General features: G+C 43.0%; 1 protein-coding gene and 1 long non-coding RNA gene across 6 annotated transcripts in view; one reads left to right on the forward strand and one right to left on the reverse strand.

Moving 5' to 3' along the window:
- LOC111973985 (membrane-associated phosphatidylinositol transfer protein 2) overlaps nucleotides 1-8,593 on the forward strand; it is a 74,675-nt gene extending 66,082 nt beyond the window's left edge. For 2 of the 5 annotated variants that reach the window (XM_024001465.2, XM_024001467.2), the window contains 12 exons: nucleotides 39-209; nucleotides 1,731-1,883; nucleotides 3,024-3,188; nucleotides 4,273-4,575; nucleotides 5,547-5,695; nucleotides 5,798-5,914; nucleotides 6,021-6,137; nucleotides 6,380-6,528; nucleotides 6,706-6,855; nucleotides 6,985-7,165; nucleotides 7,401-7,529; nucleotides 7,644-8,593. In XM_024001465.2, the coding sequence (XP_023857233.1) occupies nucleotides 39-209; nucleotides 1,731-1,883; nucleotides 3,024-3,188; nucleotides 4,273-4,575; nucleotides 5,547-5,695; nucleotides 5,798-5,914; nucleotides 6,021-6,137; nucleotides 6,380-6,528; nucleotides 6,706-6,855; nucleotides 6,985-7,165; nucleotides 7,401-7,529; nucleotides 7,644-8,003 (2,144 nt within the window). In that variant the 3' untranslated portion in view covers nucleotides 8,004-8,593. The remainder of the gene's footprint in view (nucleotides 1-38; nucleotides 210-1,730; nucleotides 1,884-3,023; nucleotides 3,189-4,272; nucleotides 4,576-5,546; nucleotides 5,696-5,797; nucleotides 5,915-6,020; nucleotides 6,138-6,379; nucleotides 6,529-6,705; nucleotides 6,856-6,984; nucleotides 7,166-7,400; nucleotides 7,530-7,643) is intronic. The other 3 variants (XM_024001468.2, XM_024001466.2, XM_024001469.2) reach the window with 3 other exon arrangements.
- A 3,752-nt stretch (nucleotides 8,594-12,345) lies between these two features.
- Nucleotides 12,346-18,663, reverse strand: LOC111974643 (uncharacterized). The gene is made up of 3 exons (XR_002878711.3): nucleotides 18,307-18,663; nucleotides 17,403-17,717; nucleotides 12,346-16,785 (listed from the first exon to the last, which is right to left on the reverse strand). It is a non-coding gene; the product is annotated as an uncharacterized lncRNA (long non-coding RNA).
- Between the last annotated feature and the right edge of the window lie 368 nt (nucleotides 18,664-19,031).

Below are 19,031 nucleotides of genomic sequence, written 5' to 3' on the forward strand. Positions count from 1 at the left end.
CCCTTCTTTTATGCCTGYCAACGTCTGTCACCCCTTAGTGGCCCAGCTGCGCCCAGCTTGCCAGCAGGTCTACAACCTGTTCCATCCAGCCGACCCCTCGGCCTCGCGCCTGGAGCCCCTCCTGGAGAAGAAGTTCCACCTCCTGCCCCCCTTCAACGTACCCCGCTACACACGATTTCCCCTGGGGGACGGCAACTCCGCTCTACTGGGTGAGCACACTGGAATGAGAGCTGGAAGAGTTCACTCACACACACGCCAGTACCTGTATGAGCATATATCTGTTGTGGAAATATATACAAACAAAAAATGTACTCATTTGTTACATTCATTGGTCATATAGCCCTTGTTTTGATTAACCATTGGGGACTCTGTGTGATGTAGCAGAGTGTGTAGAAACTGACAAATGTGATGGATTATGTTGTTTGTTTTCTGACTTCTTTCCCACACGTGCCGGGAATGTCTCCGAGACCTATTGCCAGTGGTCTGTTGATTGCTATAGAGAGAGGCACCGAAAATAGCTTCAAGTTGAGAAAAATGAAGAAATAAAATGGGGGAACTCTATGCAGTGCATTCAGAAAGTATTCAGACCCCTTCCCTTTTACGTTACAGCTTTATTCTAAAACCTGACAGAGCTTGAAAGGAACTGCAGAGAAGAATGGTTGAAACTCCCCAAATTAAATTTTATTTGTCACATGCGCCGAATACAACAGGTGAAATGCTTACTTACAAGCCCTTAACCAACAATGCAGTTTTAAGAAGAAAAAAAAAAAGTAATTAAAGAGCAGCAGTAAATAACAATAGCAGGGCTATATACAGGGAGTACCGGTACAGAGTCAATGTGCGGGGGGAGGCACAATGCAAATAGTCTGGGTAGCCATTTGATTAGCTGTTCAGGAGTCTTATGACAATATTTTCAGTCTCCTGAGGGGGAATAGGTTTTGTTGTGCCCTCTTCACGACTGTCTTGGTGTGTTTGGACCATGTTAGTTTGTTGGTGATGTGGACACCAAGGAACTTGAAGCTCTCAACCTGCTCCACTACAGCCCCGTCGATGAGAATGAGGGGCGTGCTCGGTCCTCCTTTTCCTGTAGTCCACAATCATATCCTTTGTCTTGATAAAGCTGTGCAAAGCTTATAGTGTCATACCCAAGAAGACTTGAGGCTGTAATCACTGCCAAAGGTGCTTCAACAAAGTACAGAGTAAAGGGTCTGAATACTTATGTAAATGTGATATTTCAGTATTTTTATTTTTAATACATTTGCAAAACTTTCAAAAAACCATTTATTATTATGGGGTATTGTGTGTAGATTGATGAGGGGGGAAAAACGATTTAATCAATTTTAGAATAAGGCTGTAATGTAACAAAATGTGGGAAAAAGTCAAGGGATCTGAATACTTTCCAAATGCACTGTATACTGTATATGGCTTTGGTTAGAACCAACARAGCCTGAATTAGAATCCAAGAACAGCATCATCCTGCTCTCCTTAGCTCTACTACAACCTGTTGTTGCCTTAGTTACTTCTACTGCAGTATTTCCTGTAGCTCTAAGGGCTTGACTCGCAATTCCTGTTTCACATTTCTGTTGTTCTTGTTATTGCTTCATGTTTTCTGTGTCTTCATTGTCTTACTTTCCCCTCTCTCGACCTCCTGCCCCCATCTCTGAAAAAACCTACCCCCTTACCCTGAAAACCCTGCCACCTACCCTCTGATCCCCCACCTCCCCTTTTAGTGGAGACAGTCCAGAGCAACCCTCAGTTCCTGCTCGATAGTGGGACCCCCCTCTCTTTCCGCTGTCAGGAACCTATCAGCGAGACCTGCATCCCTGTGCCCGTGCTAAACTGGCAGGAGGGCTCCCTCAAGGCCACACCTGCTGTTCTAGAGTGTGTGTAGCCTCTCCTCTTCACTTGCATCCCCCCGATGTCTCTCACTCTGTGTCGTACATGTATTTTTGTGTTAGTTGCACCCTCTTTCCACACCAACTTTGTCTGTGTGTGTATGTTTTCACACCCTTACCAATACTGGTGTATTAGAAGGCTTTGGGAATGTTACCCCAGTCAAGAGTTGGGGTCACATTACTGGCTGTTCCAGGTCAATCATGTCCTATATGAGCCCTCGTTCTGCAGGATTCAGTCCATTGCCTTTTATTATAGCTCATTAGCATGGCCCTCGGAATCTCTAAACAACGAGGTGATTTTGCTCATCAAAATGCAATAGTCATTATTGTTGGCATTTTTATGATTTACAGAGACCGCAGTGGGTACCACAGTGAATGAAACCTTGACCTGGAAGAGTCTGTCCTTCTTTCGCTATTACCATAAATGATTTATGTCCTCTGTAATGGTATGAAAATAGCGTGCCACTTCCTGCACTCATTGTTGTGATGTGGTTTCTTTGCTGCTGCAGCATCTCCTCAACATCAAATACAAGAGTTGGGGGTTGTGTTTAAGGTGTTAGGCAAAGGTCTCCATATAAACCATAACACTGTGACTAGAGAACTGTCTTCTGGTGGATTTAGCCAAATCTGAGGCTTGGAAGCTGAACTGACTGTGTTGCTCAGATGTCTGCTTGAATCATGGAACCCTGCCCCTTGCATTGTAATTGTGTATCCTTGTGTTTTTCTGCTTGTGATGGTGGTGAATATAGTATCTCCTGACTTTTTTGTTACAACAACATGTTGATTAGCTTCACATACTAAATGAGACTGTTACCACTTTAGTAATGCATGGTAATAATAATCCAGCTAGTCATTTGACAGATATTAAAAACTTTGAGGCATAGTGCTGTGACAACCAATGGAGTAACATCTCACTTTTAACATGCTGTTGTATTAATCAGTCCACTATCTGATCACTCACTGATTGTCCAAGAAATCTGACGTTGGCATCTGCTGGTTTCTGAAACCATGGTGTGGTCCATCACATTTCTTGGTTGCAACCCCCTCCTTCTCATCCTGTTCCCTCGCTGTTCATCCTCCTCTTGTCTTGTCTATGTCTAATGGGATCTCCTTGTTTCGACTCAATAGCGGATGTTGTTCAGTCTCATGGTGGTGTCTTCATGGACAGTTCGTACCCCTCCTCCCCCGTTACGGGCCCCCACTGCCGGGGCCTGCGCAGGGCCAGTGAGGTCAGCATTGCCAGCCAGGTTTCAGGAATGGCAGACAGTTACACTGCCACCAACATAGCCAACAGTAAGTGTTCTCGTTACCACAAGTATCTCTCTCTCTCAACTCCTCCTTCAGTCAATCTCTTCTCTCTCCTTAGTTCGACCCCCGCTTTTCTTTTCTGTCCTGTTCTATCTTCCTACGCCACCGCACTCCTTCAATCTCCTCTCAATCTTTTCTCTCTCGCTCATTCTAACCGTCCTTACTCAGACTGCACACATCACTCAGTGCACCGGATCCCGAGCGGCTCTGTAGGGACCCAGTTGTGCCTGCATTCACGGAATAACCACATAGTTACCTGCTAGCTAGCTCCAACACATTATGACACCTGTGATGCATTGCACTGCTCTAAGCCCCTTCATCATAGAGGGAGCAAACAGTGAACGTTGTCCATTGTTCAAATACAATGTGCCAGAAGATTATCACTCTACTACTAAAGAAACCAAAGCTCACCTCCTTTCACTGCGTGTCTGTCTTACTCTGACCCATTGTTTGAATATAAATGCAAAGGCTGTGTTCTGCATTTATTTAATGTTTGCCATGCATGTAGAGACCCGTTTAGCTGAATCATTCCTGCATTGTTCGCTCCCTGTCGCACTGTCTGCCTAGGTGACCAAGCTTCTGTTGTGTTTKATGTAAAGATTTTCTCCCAAAGTAGCGGATATGTCCTATATAAGGCCTAATAACACCTACAGAAGTATCACATGACTTTAAAAACATTTACTAACAATGTACTCCGTTGGGAAGTTGCAATAGTGCATTGATGAGATCATTTCTAGTTCATGGTTATTGGAAGAAATGCCATGAAACTTTTTTCACTGTTTAGGAATACAACAAAACTGAGAGTGCACAATATGTTGTGAAAAAAAGTATGAAAATGGGTTTTGTTGAATATATAATTACAACCTTTTTTTCAGTTCATCTGAGGCCCAATCGGACACTCAATTGAATATTTTGTTTTGAAGACATTTTCTGGTTGTAGCAAAAGTACTTGACATGTATGTTTGTAAACTGGAATTAACTGCATTATACTGTATGACACCAATTTCCTTTGTCATTATCCAGCAATCATTTTCACCTGGTTTCTTTCTTTTTGTTTTGTTTCCCATAGCACAACCATGCCAAATTAACCAAACCAAAAAACTCAGCCTTTTGTCCCAAATCGCCCTGACATCACAAACCAAATTCTCCCTGAGAAGCCCCCCTAAATCCCATAGAAAAGAAAGGACTGATCCAGTCCGAGGATCTACTGACACAGACAACGGGCCACAACCAGACCCAGAGGCAGACCCAGACGCTAATAGAGGTGTAAGCCCCTGTGGCTCTGGTCAGTTAGAGAGACACCTGTCAGCTGGCCTGGATTATACCATATATGACCTGGTCTCCCTGGACTCCCAGGCAGAGGTGGATCAAGGTATTCTTCTAAGAGACTGGACCTTATCAACTCTGTACCAAAGCCAGGCTGAGGCTGCTACTGACTCCTATCCTCCTCCTCTTTAAATCCTAATTTATTGTGCAATCAATCTCTTTTCAATATGCTTCTTGTCTACCCTAGACATCTCCCAGCTTGACTCCCTCTCCCTCTCTGTTTCTATGATGAACTCTGCTCTGAAAGGACTGACCCCAACCCTCTTCCCTGGTGGAATATGTCTATTGTATACAATAGTCCCAACAAACTTTACACTTTAAAAGTGTAACATACCCATCATCCAAATGATATAGCGGGAAGGCTACTGGCCCAATTTACCAGTCTCTGCCTCACAGTTAACACCATTGAACATAGGTGAGTTTATGAGCAGTCCACCACCAACAAAATGGAAGATATGTTTACAAAACCATCACACAATTTTACCACTGCCATGTGGTGGAGCCCTATGGACACTGTAACAGATAAGGTTCAATAGAGTGAAACAATAACAAAATGTTATTCAGATATTTTTGTCCCAGCCTGTTCTGGAGGCAAACATTAATTGATCAGTGACAGTCCCAGTGTGAATCCACTTGGTTATGTTTTATTTGGTGTCTTTTTAATCCCATCTTCATGTTTCATATACTAATACAAATAACTACGCTGCTTTAACATTGACTCATGTTTCTTGTACTAACTTTAACAATATAATTATTGCATAAACATTATCTTCCCTCCTATATTTGTTTCAAAGCTTTGTCAGCTGGGAGTAACACTCTTCAACTCCTGTCTTACTTCCCTTCTAGCTGAGGAACTGCTGTGGACTATCTGGGCTTTGATAGTGGTTTATGAATGAATGCAGTCTTGCTTCAAACGGTTCATGTTTTAACCTTTCCAGGGGTGTGTATTGGGATGTTTTTGCCCCTCTGCCCCCATGCCACCCCACCCTTACCCATGTACCCCCTCTCACCGTGCAGTCGCAGCACGTTGGTGGGGAACCAAGCGTATGGACTTTGCCTTGTACTGCCCTGATGCCCTGACAGCCTTCCCCACGGTGGCACTACCGCACCTCTTCCATGCATCCTACTGGGAGTCCACTGATGTAGTGTCCTTCCTGCTGCGACAGGTAAGCTCACCCCCCAAACATCCATGGCCTGTGCTTCTCGCTCTCTTTACACTAGTGTAGGCATGGTGAGTAGGTATGGGGTCATCTATATGTTTCTTTTAGGTGATGAGGCATGAAAACTCCAGCATACTGGAGCTGGATGGTAAGGAGGTGTCAGAGTTCACTCCAACCAAACCTCGGGAGAAGTGGCTCAGGAAGAGAACCCACGTCAAGATCAGGGTACGGTCTGGTCCAATCAGAACAGTGTTGAACACTTGAAGAGATTCATTCTATAGGCTAACACTGTAATTGTCTCAATCTATTCATGAGTGTGTGTCTTTGACAGAATGTGACAGCCAATCATCGTGTGAACGATGCAGTGTTCACAGAAGATGGGCAGCAGATCGTGACTGGCCGCTTCATGTACGGACCTCTTGACATGGTCACATTGACAGGGGAGAAGGTGGGCCCTCTCTCTCGCTCTCTCTCAGCAATCATTATTTTTATTTATCATTACAACAATGAAAACAGTATGTGTGTAACACAAAGGCCTATATACAAATATATATGTACCTCCCATCTTATGTACTAATCCCTCCATCCATGAGTCATATCTGTATTTGTTTTCAATCCAACACACAGCACATGTATGTGCAAATCCTATATGTTTGTGTTCATAGTGGTCGTATATCTCTATGTTTACAGGTGGACATCCACATCATGACCCAGCCCCCTTCTGGAGACTGGATGTACTTTGACACGGAGCTGACCAACAGCAGCGGCCGCGTGTCCTTCATCATCCCAGAGAGCAAACGGCTGGGGGTTGGTGTCTATCCGGTCAAACTGGTGGTCAGGTGAGACTGGCATCTATGGCACGCTATTCTATGGCCTCGTTCAGCCAATCCAGTCCTGAGGCCTGATACGTGGTGACCTTCTCTGATACTTTTTATAATATGTTTCTTAATTTTTTTCCATTTGTATCCGTCTCTCCTCCTCCATCATTAAATTATTTTGTGTCCCATCACTGCCAGGGGGGACCACACATTTGCAGACAGCTACCTGACAGTGCTTCCCCGTGGGACAGAGTTTGTGGTGTTCAGTATAGACGGCTCATTTGCTGCCAGTGTGTCCATCATGGGGAGCGACCCCAAAGTGCGCGCCGGAGCAGTCGACGTGGTCAGGTAATATGCACCTGGCATCACTTGGTGGATAGTCATAACCACCAAAATGATTGATCTCTGTTTTTGTTTCTATAACCCATTGTATTGCACTCTCTCCACTCTTTCTTATACTGTTTGATTTCTTTCCAGGCACTGGCAGGACCTGGGCTATCTGATCGTCTATGTGACAGGGCGTCCAGACATGCAGAAGCAGAGAGTGGTGGCCTGGTTGTCTCAGCATAACTTTCCCCATGGCATCGTGTCCTTCTGTGACGGCCTGGTCCACGACCCACTCAGACACAAGGCCAACTTCCTCAAGTCACTCATGGAGGTCAGGATGGGAGTGGGGGTTGGGTGGTGGGTTTCTGGAGGGGACTGAAGGTGGGTAACAGGCTGGGGGTAGGTTGAGGGCTAAGGGGAATGGTGCAAAATGCATGATGGGGGACAATGAAGGGAGAAGAGATGATTGAGGAGATGGGGCAAACAAAAAGATGAGAGAGACTTTCAAGAAAATAAGTTGTCTTGGTCAGAATTTATAGATGACACTTAATTTGCTGGTTCCACAGGCTCACATGAAGATCTTTGCTGGCTACGGTTCTACCAAAGACATTTCCGTCTACACCTCCATCGGCCTCTCTCCCTCCCAGATCTACATCATTGGCCGACCCTCCAAGAAGATGCAAGCTCAGTGCCAGGTACGATACACATGCACTTCTGACATTTTGAGTTTAGTCCTGGTCCTATAGTTTACTATATGCAGCACACCATTACATTTTATGACTGTCTCTTTCCCCTGCCTGTCCCAACAGTTCATTACTGAGGGCTATGCGACCCACCTCTCTCAGCTGGAGTACAACCAGCGCTCCCGGCCACCAAAGACCAGCAGTGCCCGCATGGTCCTACGGAAAGGCAGCTTTGGTCTGGGTGCAAAAAGCGACTTTCTGCGGAAGCGGAACCACCTGCTGCGCACCATTTCCTCCCAGCCGGCCCCCAGCTCGTCCACCGGCAGCGGCCACAGCAGACCAGAACGCACACAGAGCCAGTCAGACAGCCACAGCCACAGCCAGCACGGCCCGGGACCAGCCCAGCGCAGCATGAGCATGGCAGCAGGCTGCTGGGGCCGCAGTGGCAGCACCAAGCTGGAACCTGGGATTTTCAACCCAAAGTAGGGTTAGAGAGGTAGATAAGAGAGGGAGGATAAGGAGAGTGTGTAAAGTTAGAGAAGAAGAGTATGAAATTGAGAAAGGAGGAAAGCCTGCAAAATAATTAAATAAATTAAAATGACAAGTAATTTCAAGATGGGGGAGAGATGCTGAACGTAGGCTTTCAAGGCTCTAAATATAGAGACAGGAAGTAGAATGAGAGAATACAGCATTGAAAACCTTAGGTGCTACGAACCAGTCTTTGTAAAGCGACACCATCAATATACCTGAATCAACAAAAATCTACGGTCAGAGGCTCTTTTTACTTCAGACAGTGATACAATGGAGAAAAGCCTTTTAAGAAGCATCTTATTTAAGCAAGGAACATGCATGCACAACACACAAACCATTGGCCAATAATAGCAAGAGAGTGCTAAAGAAAAAGTTAAATATTGTTTTAGTGTTTATTTATCAATGTCTGTAATACCATATCAATATACATAGTGTGTCCTGGACTGGGGCTTCAGAGTGGAGCTGGTTCCATTCTGTGGTAATTCAGCGCCCCCATGCTGCAGGTTTGGGTTAAGTCCTGATAAATCAATGTCCCCCATCTTCCACCCTGGGTTATACAGGTGTGTTTTATCCTCCTTGCACCATGGCAGTCTACAGTCTCCAGAACCACACAAATACAGCCAATATAGAATCATGGCATTTCTTCAGCAGCTGCAATACTCCCAGGTTTGTGTACCAATTGCTCTTTGGTTACAGTTGAGAACCCAATTATTGTCTGTGCTATCATACAGAACATGTTACATTAGCTATAGGCTACTGCAATCATTGCCTACACAACAGGTATATTTATAGATATCACTTTCAGGGCAAACCTGTATTACTGTAAGGTGATGTGCCAAAGTAGGCCGTATGAAATTGTATACTATATGTGAAGGGATAAGCTGAATCCAAGATGTCCTTTGAGACAGGCTGAAACTGCTCTGTGGACCTCGTTTGGGATGATTGATTGTATAGTTGAAGATGATCACGGCTTGTCTATAATATTGTATGTTGAGCTGGGGTCAGGTCTACCTAGGGGCCATTATCTAGTATCCTCTTCACACTGAGGAGATACACAATCACATTCAGGATACACTTTTTAATAATTTTTAGATAGATATAAATGTATATATACTTTTTTTTGTGAACTTAAGTGTTTTAGTTCTGTTAACTACATAGTGTTTCGTTTTCTCAAGCAATCATCCGCAGCAGCCAATACACAGCAGAGGTATTTGCCTTGCACAGTATTGTATTTCTACCAGATTGACTGATCATGCAAATCACAAGACTTATATTAATGTATCTGCTATTACTACAGTGCATTCGGAAACTATTCAGACCCCTTTTGCCACATTTTGTTACGTTGTTATTCTAAAATGGATMAAATTAAATGTTTTCCTCATCAATCTACACACACCATAATGACAAAGTGAAAACAGGTTTTTAGAAATGTTTGCAAATGTAAATAATAAAAAAATGTAAAGGACATAAGTATTCAGACCCTTTGCTATCAGCTCAGGTGCATCCTTTTTCCATTGCTCATCCTTGAGATGTTTCTACAACTTGATTGGAGTAAATTAAATTGATTGGACATGATTTGGAAAGGCACATATATAAGTTCCCACAGTGCATGGCAGAGCAAAAACCAAGCCATGAGGTCGAAGGAATTGTCTGTAGAGCTCCGAGACAGGATTGTGTCGAGGCACAAATCTGGGGATGGGTACAAAAAAATGTCTGCAGCATTGAAGGTCCCCAAGAACACAGAGGCCTCCATCATTCTTAAATGGAAGAAGTTTGGAACCACCAAGACACTCCCTAGAGCTGGCCGCCCGGCCAAACTGAGCAATCAAGGGAGAAGGGCCTTGGTCAAGGAGGTGAACAAGAACCCAATGGTCACTCTGACAGAGCTCTAGAGTTCCTCTGTGGAGGTGGGAGAACCTTCTAGAAGGACAACCATCTCTGCAGCACTCCACCAATCAGGCCTTTGTGGTAGAGTGGCCAGATGGAAGCCACTCTTCAGTAAAAAGCACAGGACAGCCTGCTTGGAGTTTGACAAAAGGCACCTAAAGGACTCTTAGACCATGAGAAACAAGATTCCCTGGTCTGATGAAACCAAGATTGAACTCTTTGGCCTAAATGCCAAAGGTCACATCTGAAGGAATCCTGGCACCATCCCTACGGTGAAGAATGGTGGTGGCAGCATCATGCTGTGGGGATGTTTTTCAGCGGCAGGGACTGGGAGACTAGTCAGGATCGAGGGAAAGATGAACGGAGCAAAGTACAGAGAGATCCTTGATGAAAACCTGCTCCAGTGCGCTCAGGACCTCAGATTGGGGTGAAGGTTAACCTTCCAACAGGAGAGACCTGAAGATAGCTGTGCAACAACACTCCCCATCCAACCTGACAGAGCTTGAGAGGATCTGCAGAGAAGAATGGGAGAAACTCACCAAATACAGGTGTGCCAAGCGTGTAGTGCCATACCCAAGAAGACTCAAGGCTGTAGTCGCTGCCAAAGGTGCTTTAACAAAGTACTGAGTAAAGGGTCTGAATACTTGTAAATATATTTCATTTTTTTATTTATAATACATTTGCACACACAACCTGTTTTTGCTTTGTCATTACGGGATATTGTGTGTAGATTGGTGACGAGAAAAAACAATTTATTAAATTTTAGAAAAAGGCTGTAACGTAACAATGTGTAAAAAGTCAAGGGGTCTGAATACTTTCCGAAAGCACAGTACGATATATTTAGAAAATATGAAATACAATCACTTCCTAAGCTGTAAATAAGGCACTGGATGATTATGCACATAGACAATACTATTTAGGTTCAATTGGGAGTCATTTGTTGAAGCCTCCGATGAACAATTTGTAGATTGTAGATAATGTAAAAAATATGCTTTGGAAAGTAGGAACATAGAGTTCAGATTTGTTCAATAATGTTGATTCATAATTTAAGATGATTGACCGTGAGTTTATCATTCAAATTATTTGTACTTGTTTCAAACCAGTGTAGAACTATAACAGTAATCGACCAATGAGAATTGAAATGTTAGTGAAAAGGTTCAATATTACCCACACACATGCCACAGCAGCAGGACAACCATAGAGAAAGAATGCCACAATGCATCGACAATCAGTTAAGCAGGCACATGCAGAAGTAGAGAAACAGAATGTCTTGGTGCCGTGTGATTTGAGACATACGAGTATAAACATAATCATAGAAAATTGTTTAGACAAATGGCATCTTGGTTGAACTGTAATTACATTTCTTGCGTGATCCTGGGAAAATAAGGAAGACTGTGTGAGGGATGTATGGGGAGGGAGGTCCATCATGGTGAAGTGGGGTCGTCTCAATCCAAACAGATTGCTCTGGTAGGGAATGAATGAGGCACCAGACTGTCTATAGCCCTATTTATACTGCTGTATTTACACAGGCAGACCCATTCTGATCTTTTGGCCAATTAAGGGAAAAAGAGCTGATCTAATTGGTCAAAAGACCAATTAGTAAAAAAAGATCAGAAGTGGGCTGCCTGTGCAAACACAGCCAAGCTGGCACTAACATTCACACTTTGTCCTGATCTTGTTCACATTCTGATTGTGATCTGATTGTCATCAGACCTTCCTGATCACCTCCGTAGGTAGTTAGGCACACATTGTGTCTGTATATCAATCAAGGGTAAACAGATCTGGATGGTCAAATAATCGTGTTAAATTATCGTTATAACAGCCTCAAATTATTGACAGGTAGCACGGTTGATTTATGGCATCAGTAATTGTCTTAAAATATATATTTTTATTTTTGAAAGAATAGCTGTCAAATATTTTGCATACAGGGAGGCACCAGCTAATCTGTTCACAATGCGAACACGGTGTCAGGATGAGGCACTTTGGCTGCGTTTAGACAGGCAGCCCAATTCAACAACAAAAAATACACTAATTAGTCTTTTGACCAATGACATCAGATCTTTTTCTGATGTGATTGGTCAAAAGACCAATTAGATGAAAAATATATCAGAATTGGGCTGCCTGTGTAAATGCAGCCATTGATGAGATTCAATTATCTGGCCAGGTTTACAGTTTGCAGTCTGCTCAAAACAGAAGTTTAGCCTAGGCTAGATAAGGCACGTGAAGTAATGAGTAGGATTCTGTGTTTTCGCATGCAAAAGTGATTGCTTTGTGATTGTGATTACCTTCCCAATGAAAACTAGTTTGAAAATTTGAACATATATTTAAGGAAAAAGAGCTGTATGTTTATGATTGATACAGCATGCTTCCTTGTTGACAACATGGCCGAGCTGCGCAGATTACTGTTCAATTTTTAGAAGGGCGCTCCTCCCTCATCGCATTTGCCCGTTCACTTCACGGGCCATAGACCAGTGCACCGAAGCTCAGGTTAACAGAACTCCCTCATTGTAATACAATATCTAGAAGCGACAAACCTTGATCAGATAGTGATTGGATCATATTGATCAAATCATAAAACTCGCATGTTAGCACAAGGTTTGAATTAGGCTATTGTGAACCCAATGTTCTAGAATCCTTAGTTAACCACCAATTAATCTCATACATATATGAGATCATGCTATTCCTGTTCAATTTCTGACTATAGGCACATTCCAGGGTGACTCTGAAAGCATTGCCCCAAATACACAAACATGCAACAGGCATGGTAAATATCCAGTCAGTTGAGCTGGAGGGGCTTATGTGGTAAAGCAATGCAGTTGTAACTGATACTGTAGTAGGCTACAAGTCACTGTTCATATGATATGGTTACCTTTTCTTTAAGTAGCACATAACTCTAAGGGCAACCCACATGGATTTCTCTGTAGATAACACTGAGTCTTTCTGTGCATCCTGACAGTGAAATTGGATAAGACAGTTTAGCACATCCAGCTTAAAGAAAACATGCACCCTTCTAACAATTATTACATGGCTGCTCTTTAAAGCATCATCCTGCTCCAGAGATACTGTATCAGTCAACTGGACATTGACACCTGGAGAATGTAAAGGTAGATCTGTGCAATCATCAGTTAAACTCAGACACCTCTACACAAAGACAATCCCCATAGTTATCCTACTGGCAAATGCAGATATTACCAGAGGCCTTACAGTACATTTCCCTTTTTGCCTTAAATTTGCTGTTTCCCTGTTCTGCCTCTGGAATAATCCTCCAGTAGGATTTGCTGTATGGTCACTGAAAAGGACCATTATTTACCAATGAGACGTTGGTATGACTTTTATGTCTGCTTGGTTGTATCGACAGGGAAATAGTATAAATGTACATAGGAATATATTACAAATAAAACTACTTGCACCCGTATCATATCAAGCCTCCACTCTGCACTTAAAATGTTTTCATCTCACGCTTATTGAAATGGCAATGCTGACTGAATTTGATCACATCAAAATGACCTTACCTGGCTGTAAAAATGTCCCAATACCGTGGCTATATACAGTATCAACATACTTTGTATTACTCTGAAGTTTTAGAGTTATTTTACCCATTCTTTGTGTTTCCATGTACAGTGTATAAAGTAAGTATGAAGAACAGAAATGAAATGTGTGGGTTCTTGTCTCAACATTCTTTTAATTGCAGGTGTAAGATTAGGTTTTTAACCTGTAACTGAAATAGTAAATATCCGATGCACACAGCAATGGTCAAGGATAATTATCCCCCCCAAAAATACTATTATACTGAGCAAAAATATAAACGCAACATGCAATAATTTCAAAGATTTTAATGAGTTAGTTCATAAACTCAGCAAAAAAAAGAAACGTCCTCTCACTGTCAACTGTGTTTATTTTTTATCAAACTTAACATGTGTAAATATTTGTATGAACATAAGATTCAACAACTGAGACATAAACTGAACAAGTTCCACAGATGTGACTAACAGAATTCGAATAATGTGTCCCTGAACAAAGGGGGGGTCAAAATCTAAAGTAACAGTCAGTATCTGGTGTGGCCACCAGCTGCATTAAGTACTGCAGTGCATCTCCTCCTCATGGACTGCACCAGATTTGCCAGTTCTTGCTGTGAGATGTTACCCCACCCTTCCACCAAGGCRCCTGCAAGTTCCCGGATATTTCTGGGGGAAATGGCCCTAGCCCCCACCCTCCGATCCAACAGGTCACAGACGTGCTCAATGAGATTGAGATCCAGGCTCTTCACTGGCCATGGCAGAACACTGACATTCCTGTCTTGCAGGTAATCACGCACAGAATGAGCATTATGGCTGGTGGCATTGTCACGCTGGAGGGTCATGTCAGGATGAGCCTGCAGGAAGGGTACCACACAAGGGAGGAGGATGTCTTCCCTGTAACGCACAGTATTGAGATTGCATGCAATGACAACAAGCTCAGTCCGATGATGCTGTGACACACCGCCCCAGACCATGACGGACCCTCCACCTTGATCCCACTCCAGAGTACAGGCCTCGGTGTAACGCTCATTCCTTCGACGATAAACGCAAATCCAACCATCACCCCTGGTGAGACAAAACCGCAACTCGTCAGTGAAGAACACTTTTTGCCAGTACTGTCTGGTCCAGCGACGGTGGGTTTGTGCCCATAGGCGATGTCGTTGCCGGTGATATCTGGTGAGGACCTGCCTTACAACAGGCCTACAAGCCCTCAGTCCAGCCTCTCTCAGCCAATTGCGGACAGTCTGAGCACTGATGGAGCGATTGTGCGTTCCTGGTGCAACTCGGGCAGTTGTTGTTGCCATCCTGTACCTGTCCCGCAGGTGTGATGTTCCGATGTACCGATCGTGTGCAGGTGTTGTTACACGTGGGCTGCCACTGCGAGGACAATCAGCTGTCCGTCCTGTCTCCCTGTAGCACTGTCTTAGGCGTCTCACAGTACGGACATTGCAATTTATTTCCCTGCCCACATCTGCAGTCCTCATGACCCCTTGCAGCATGCCTAAGGCACATTCACGCAGATGAGCAGGGACCCTGGGCATCTTTCTTTTGGTGTTTTTCAGAGTCAGTAGAAAGGCTTCTTTAGTGTCCTATGTATTCATAACTGTGACCTTAATTGCCTACCGTCTGTAAGCTGTTAGTGTCTTAACGACCGTTCCACAGGTGCATGTTCATTAATTGTTTATGGTTCATTGAACAAGCATGGGAAACAGTGTTTAAACCCTTTACAATGAAGATCTGCGAAGTTATTTGGATTTTTACGAATTATCTTTGAAAGACAGGGTCCTGAAAAAGGGGCGTTYMTTTTTTTGCTGAGTTTATAAGTAAATCAGTCACTTGAAATACATTCTTTAGACTCTAATCTATGGATTTCATATGATTGGGCAGGGGCCCAGCCAATCAGAATGAGTTTTTCCCCACAAAAGTGGCTTTATTACTGACGACCCCACAGGTTAAGAAGCCGGATGTGGCGGTCCTGGGCTGGCATGGTTATATGTGGTCTGCGGTTGTGAGGCTGGTTGGAAGTACTGCCAAATTATCTAAAATGACATTGGAGGCGGCTTATGGTAGAGAAATTAACATTCAATTATCTGGCAACAGTTTTGGTGGACATTCCTGCAGTCAGCAGGCCAATTGCATGCTCCCTCAAAACTGCACATTTTAGAGTGGCCTTTTATTGTTCCCACCTGTGCAATGATCATGCTGTTTAATCAGCTTCTTGATATGCCACACCTGTCAGGTGGATGGATTATCTTGACAACGGATAAAATGCTCACGAACAGGGATGTAATCAAATTTTTGCATAACATTTGAGCGAAATAAGCTTTTTGTGCATATGGACCATTTTGGGGATCTTGTATTTCAGCACATGAAACACAGGACCAGTACTTTACATGTTGCATTTATATTTTTGTTCAGTGTACATGGTAAAAAACTATAACGTAAACAGCATTACACAGCTGACTTGGGTTTTTGGGTTCAGTTTGAATGCATGTATAATGGAATTGAATAATAAAACATTGACAGTCAGGCCGTCATGGCCGTTCTGGTGCATTCAGAGAAAGTCCAAAGTGAATTGTGATGAAAGGATGCTGGTCAAGTAAAATCTAAATGTTATTACATTTAATTTGAGCAATTAAATGTAAAGTCTGGCCAAACTTAATTTAAAGTGTGACCAAACATCATATGATTGAGTCACAGTACAGTCATAGATATGCACAGAAAGGGTTGTTTTTCACTTTCATTTTGGAGACACATAGTGATCATGTCACAGCCAAACATTCACTGGAGTTTTATTCTACTGTCCTATCTAGACAGAATAGTATAAATGGCTCCTTTCTACCATAACCTTGGCATCAGGGGTGATCCTCTACATGTTCAATCCTAGTTTCTTCTGAAAGGAGTTTCCGTCTCCCTTTGTGGCTTGCTGTGACAAGATTGGAGGGTGAATGTTAGGTAGGCATTTTTGGGGGGTAGAGGACAACATATTTTAACCCCCAAAAGCACACACAGCTACGTGGCCTTTGATTGATTTCCATTTACTTTGTTGATCTCTTTGTGTCTCTCTTTACTGACAATCTCCTCAATGATCTCTCCTTCTCCCCTTACACAAGGAATAAAAACCAGCACAAACCCAGCCCATATAGGAATAGAGAGAAACTACTGAGCCATAGATGCCTTGGGAACATTCATGTTGTCTATAGCGTTGGTGTACCTGGTGCGTCCAGTCTCAGGATCTACCACCCTGCGGATGACACTCTGCTTAGCCTCATACTCCTCCTTCGTTAGGGGCCTCTTGGTGGATAGCCTGGCTTTCTGCTCACCTGTCATTGCTAAAGAATGGACAAAACAAAAGATCCATCTGCTCAGCTTTATGTCTGGTTTCATTTTCCATTCCTTGTTGAGCTAGGTAACAAAGAAACATCCAATCATTGACAACATAAGACAAAATTCTATTGCTCGCCTGAGGTAGTGTGGTCTATAGCTGTTTACATACCACCGCAGACGGAGGCTGGCACTATGACAGCCTTGAGGCTTCTTAACAGCTTCTACCCCCAAGCCATAAGACTCCTGAACATCTAGTCAAATGGCTACCCAGACTAGTTGCATTGCCCCCCCCCCCCCCCCGTTACACCACTGCTACTCTCTGTTTAATAACATACATGTACATATTACCTCAACCAACCGGTGCGCACCCCCCCTGTATAAATAGTCTCGCTATTGTTATTTTACTGCTGCTCTTTAATTACTTGTTACTTTTATTTCTTATTCTTATCCGTATTTTTTGAAACGGCATTGTTGGTTAGGGGCTCGTAAGTAAGCATTTCACTGTAAGGTCTACACCTGTTCTATTCGGCGCATGTGATTCATAAAATTCGAACACGTGAGACAGCTACAAGTGTAAACTCAACTGCTGGCGCAAATTCCAAAATGATTTCATTGACCATACCTGGTTCGTGATCTTCTGTGCTATCACCACTCTGCCACAACTCCAGGAAGGGCTGGGGGGCACTGCCTAGAGGCTGGGGGGGGGCTGGAGGGGGCATCAAATCTACAAGCAGGGATGCTCTTCTTTCTTCCAATTGCTTTAACTTATTTTTTTTCTCCTCCAATTTCATCTTTCTTCAACTTTCTTTTCTCTAACTTCTTATTTTTTCCTTTTTTCCTTCCTCTTGGCCTTTTCATCACTTGAGGATGATGAGGATGAAGAAGAGCTTGACAAGGAAGATGAGGAACTTTTCTTTTTTTCCCTTCCTTTTCCCATCTGAAGCAAAGGTATAACAAAGGTACATTGTCGGCATTGATAATAAAATGCATTTCATTACCATATTCTCTGACACATTAGATAATAGATATGTCTGTGTGAGGATGTGCATTGTCTGAAGCACTACACATTGTTGAACACGAAGTTGAATTGCATTGAATTCTACGTCGGTTAGAAATTAGCGTTTGTAGACCCACTTCCTCGCTTCATACCTCATTCAAAATAAAGTCCTGTACGTGCGCAATAAATGGTATAACTTGTGGGGTACTTTTATTTTGACATCAGGTAAGCAGAGAGGAAGTGGGTCTACAACATACCGACGTTTGGAAAGTCCGTTTAATAATACGTTCCTTTAGATAGTTTGACTAAAATTCCCCCATTTTAATGACCAACCGTCCTAGTAAGTTGAAATGGAATTGTATTCAACTTCTGGCTTCCCACGGACTGTTTTTGAACAACCCAATACAAAAAGAAGCCACTCTGTAGTGTATCAGTGTTGCTAATAGCAGCTATACACATTCCAGTGTGACTGTTTAACGTTACATGCCTACTACTACTAATGATGATTTAATAATCGAGTGACGAAAACCTTGGCTCTTGCTGAGGGAATGTGAGGCTTTCTTTAAAGGGGTCGGACTTGCACTGCTGCTGGACGAGGATGAAGAGGAACGTCTTCGCTTTTTCTTTTTGGATGTTTTTTTCTCTCTGCCTTGGCTGTTCGTGCTCGTATCGGCGGAACTGTCGCGCGATCTACTGCGCCCCATAGTCGAAAATGTACGCGGTGTATGTTAACGTTAGGTCAATCAATTAGTCGTATGTCTCTAAAGAATTGCCGATGTTTCTAGAAATAAATGGAGAAATACAAAACATGTCCACTCCCAAAAAAATTGTATTGTGCCACTGTTTTTATTCCACGATGCTTTTCCGGAACTTTGGTAAGTATGTCTGCTTCCGATTACGGTCCTCCTGCACACTGATCATATAATTTTATGAGCCTCCTATAATATGGACAGAGTAATCATTGTCAGAATATTGTTATTTTTTTCTTATTAATAGGACTGATATAAAATAAAGATTTATATCATACTCAAAACTATCACCTCCTCTAAGGGTTGAAATAGAGGGTTACAATTATTGGATGATGTGATATTTTGGAAATATAACGGCCTACCTGTAAATCTTTACAATAGAGATGACCTATCATAGTAAGACTGATGTGTGTCTGTTGCAGAGCTATGCTATAAGCACCTGTTCACCCCCAAAAAAACAACCACAACATGGCAATGCAGTAATGAAGTCCATCCATTTGCAATA

The sequence above is a fragment of the Salvelinus sp. IW2-2015 genome, linkage group LG15, assembly GCF_002910315.2.
Source record: "Salvelinus sp. IW2-2015 linkage group LG15, ASM291031v2, whole genome shotgun sequence".
Classification (NCBI taxonomy): domain Eukaryota; kingdom Metazoa; phylum Chordata; class Actinopteri; order Salmoniformes; family Salmonidae; genus Salvelinus; species Salvelinus sp. IW2-2015.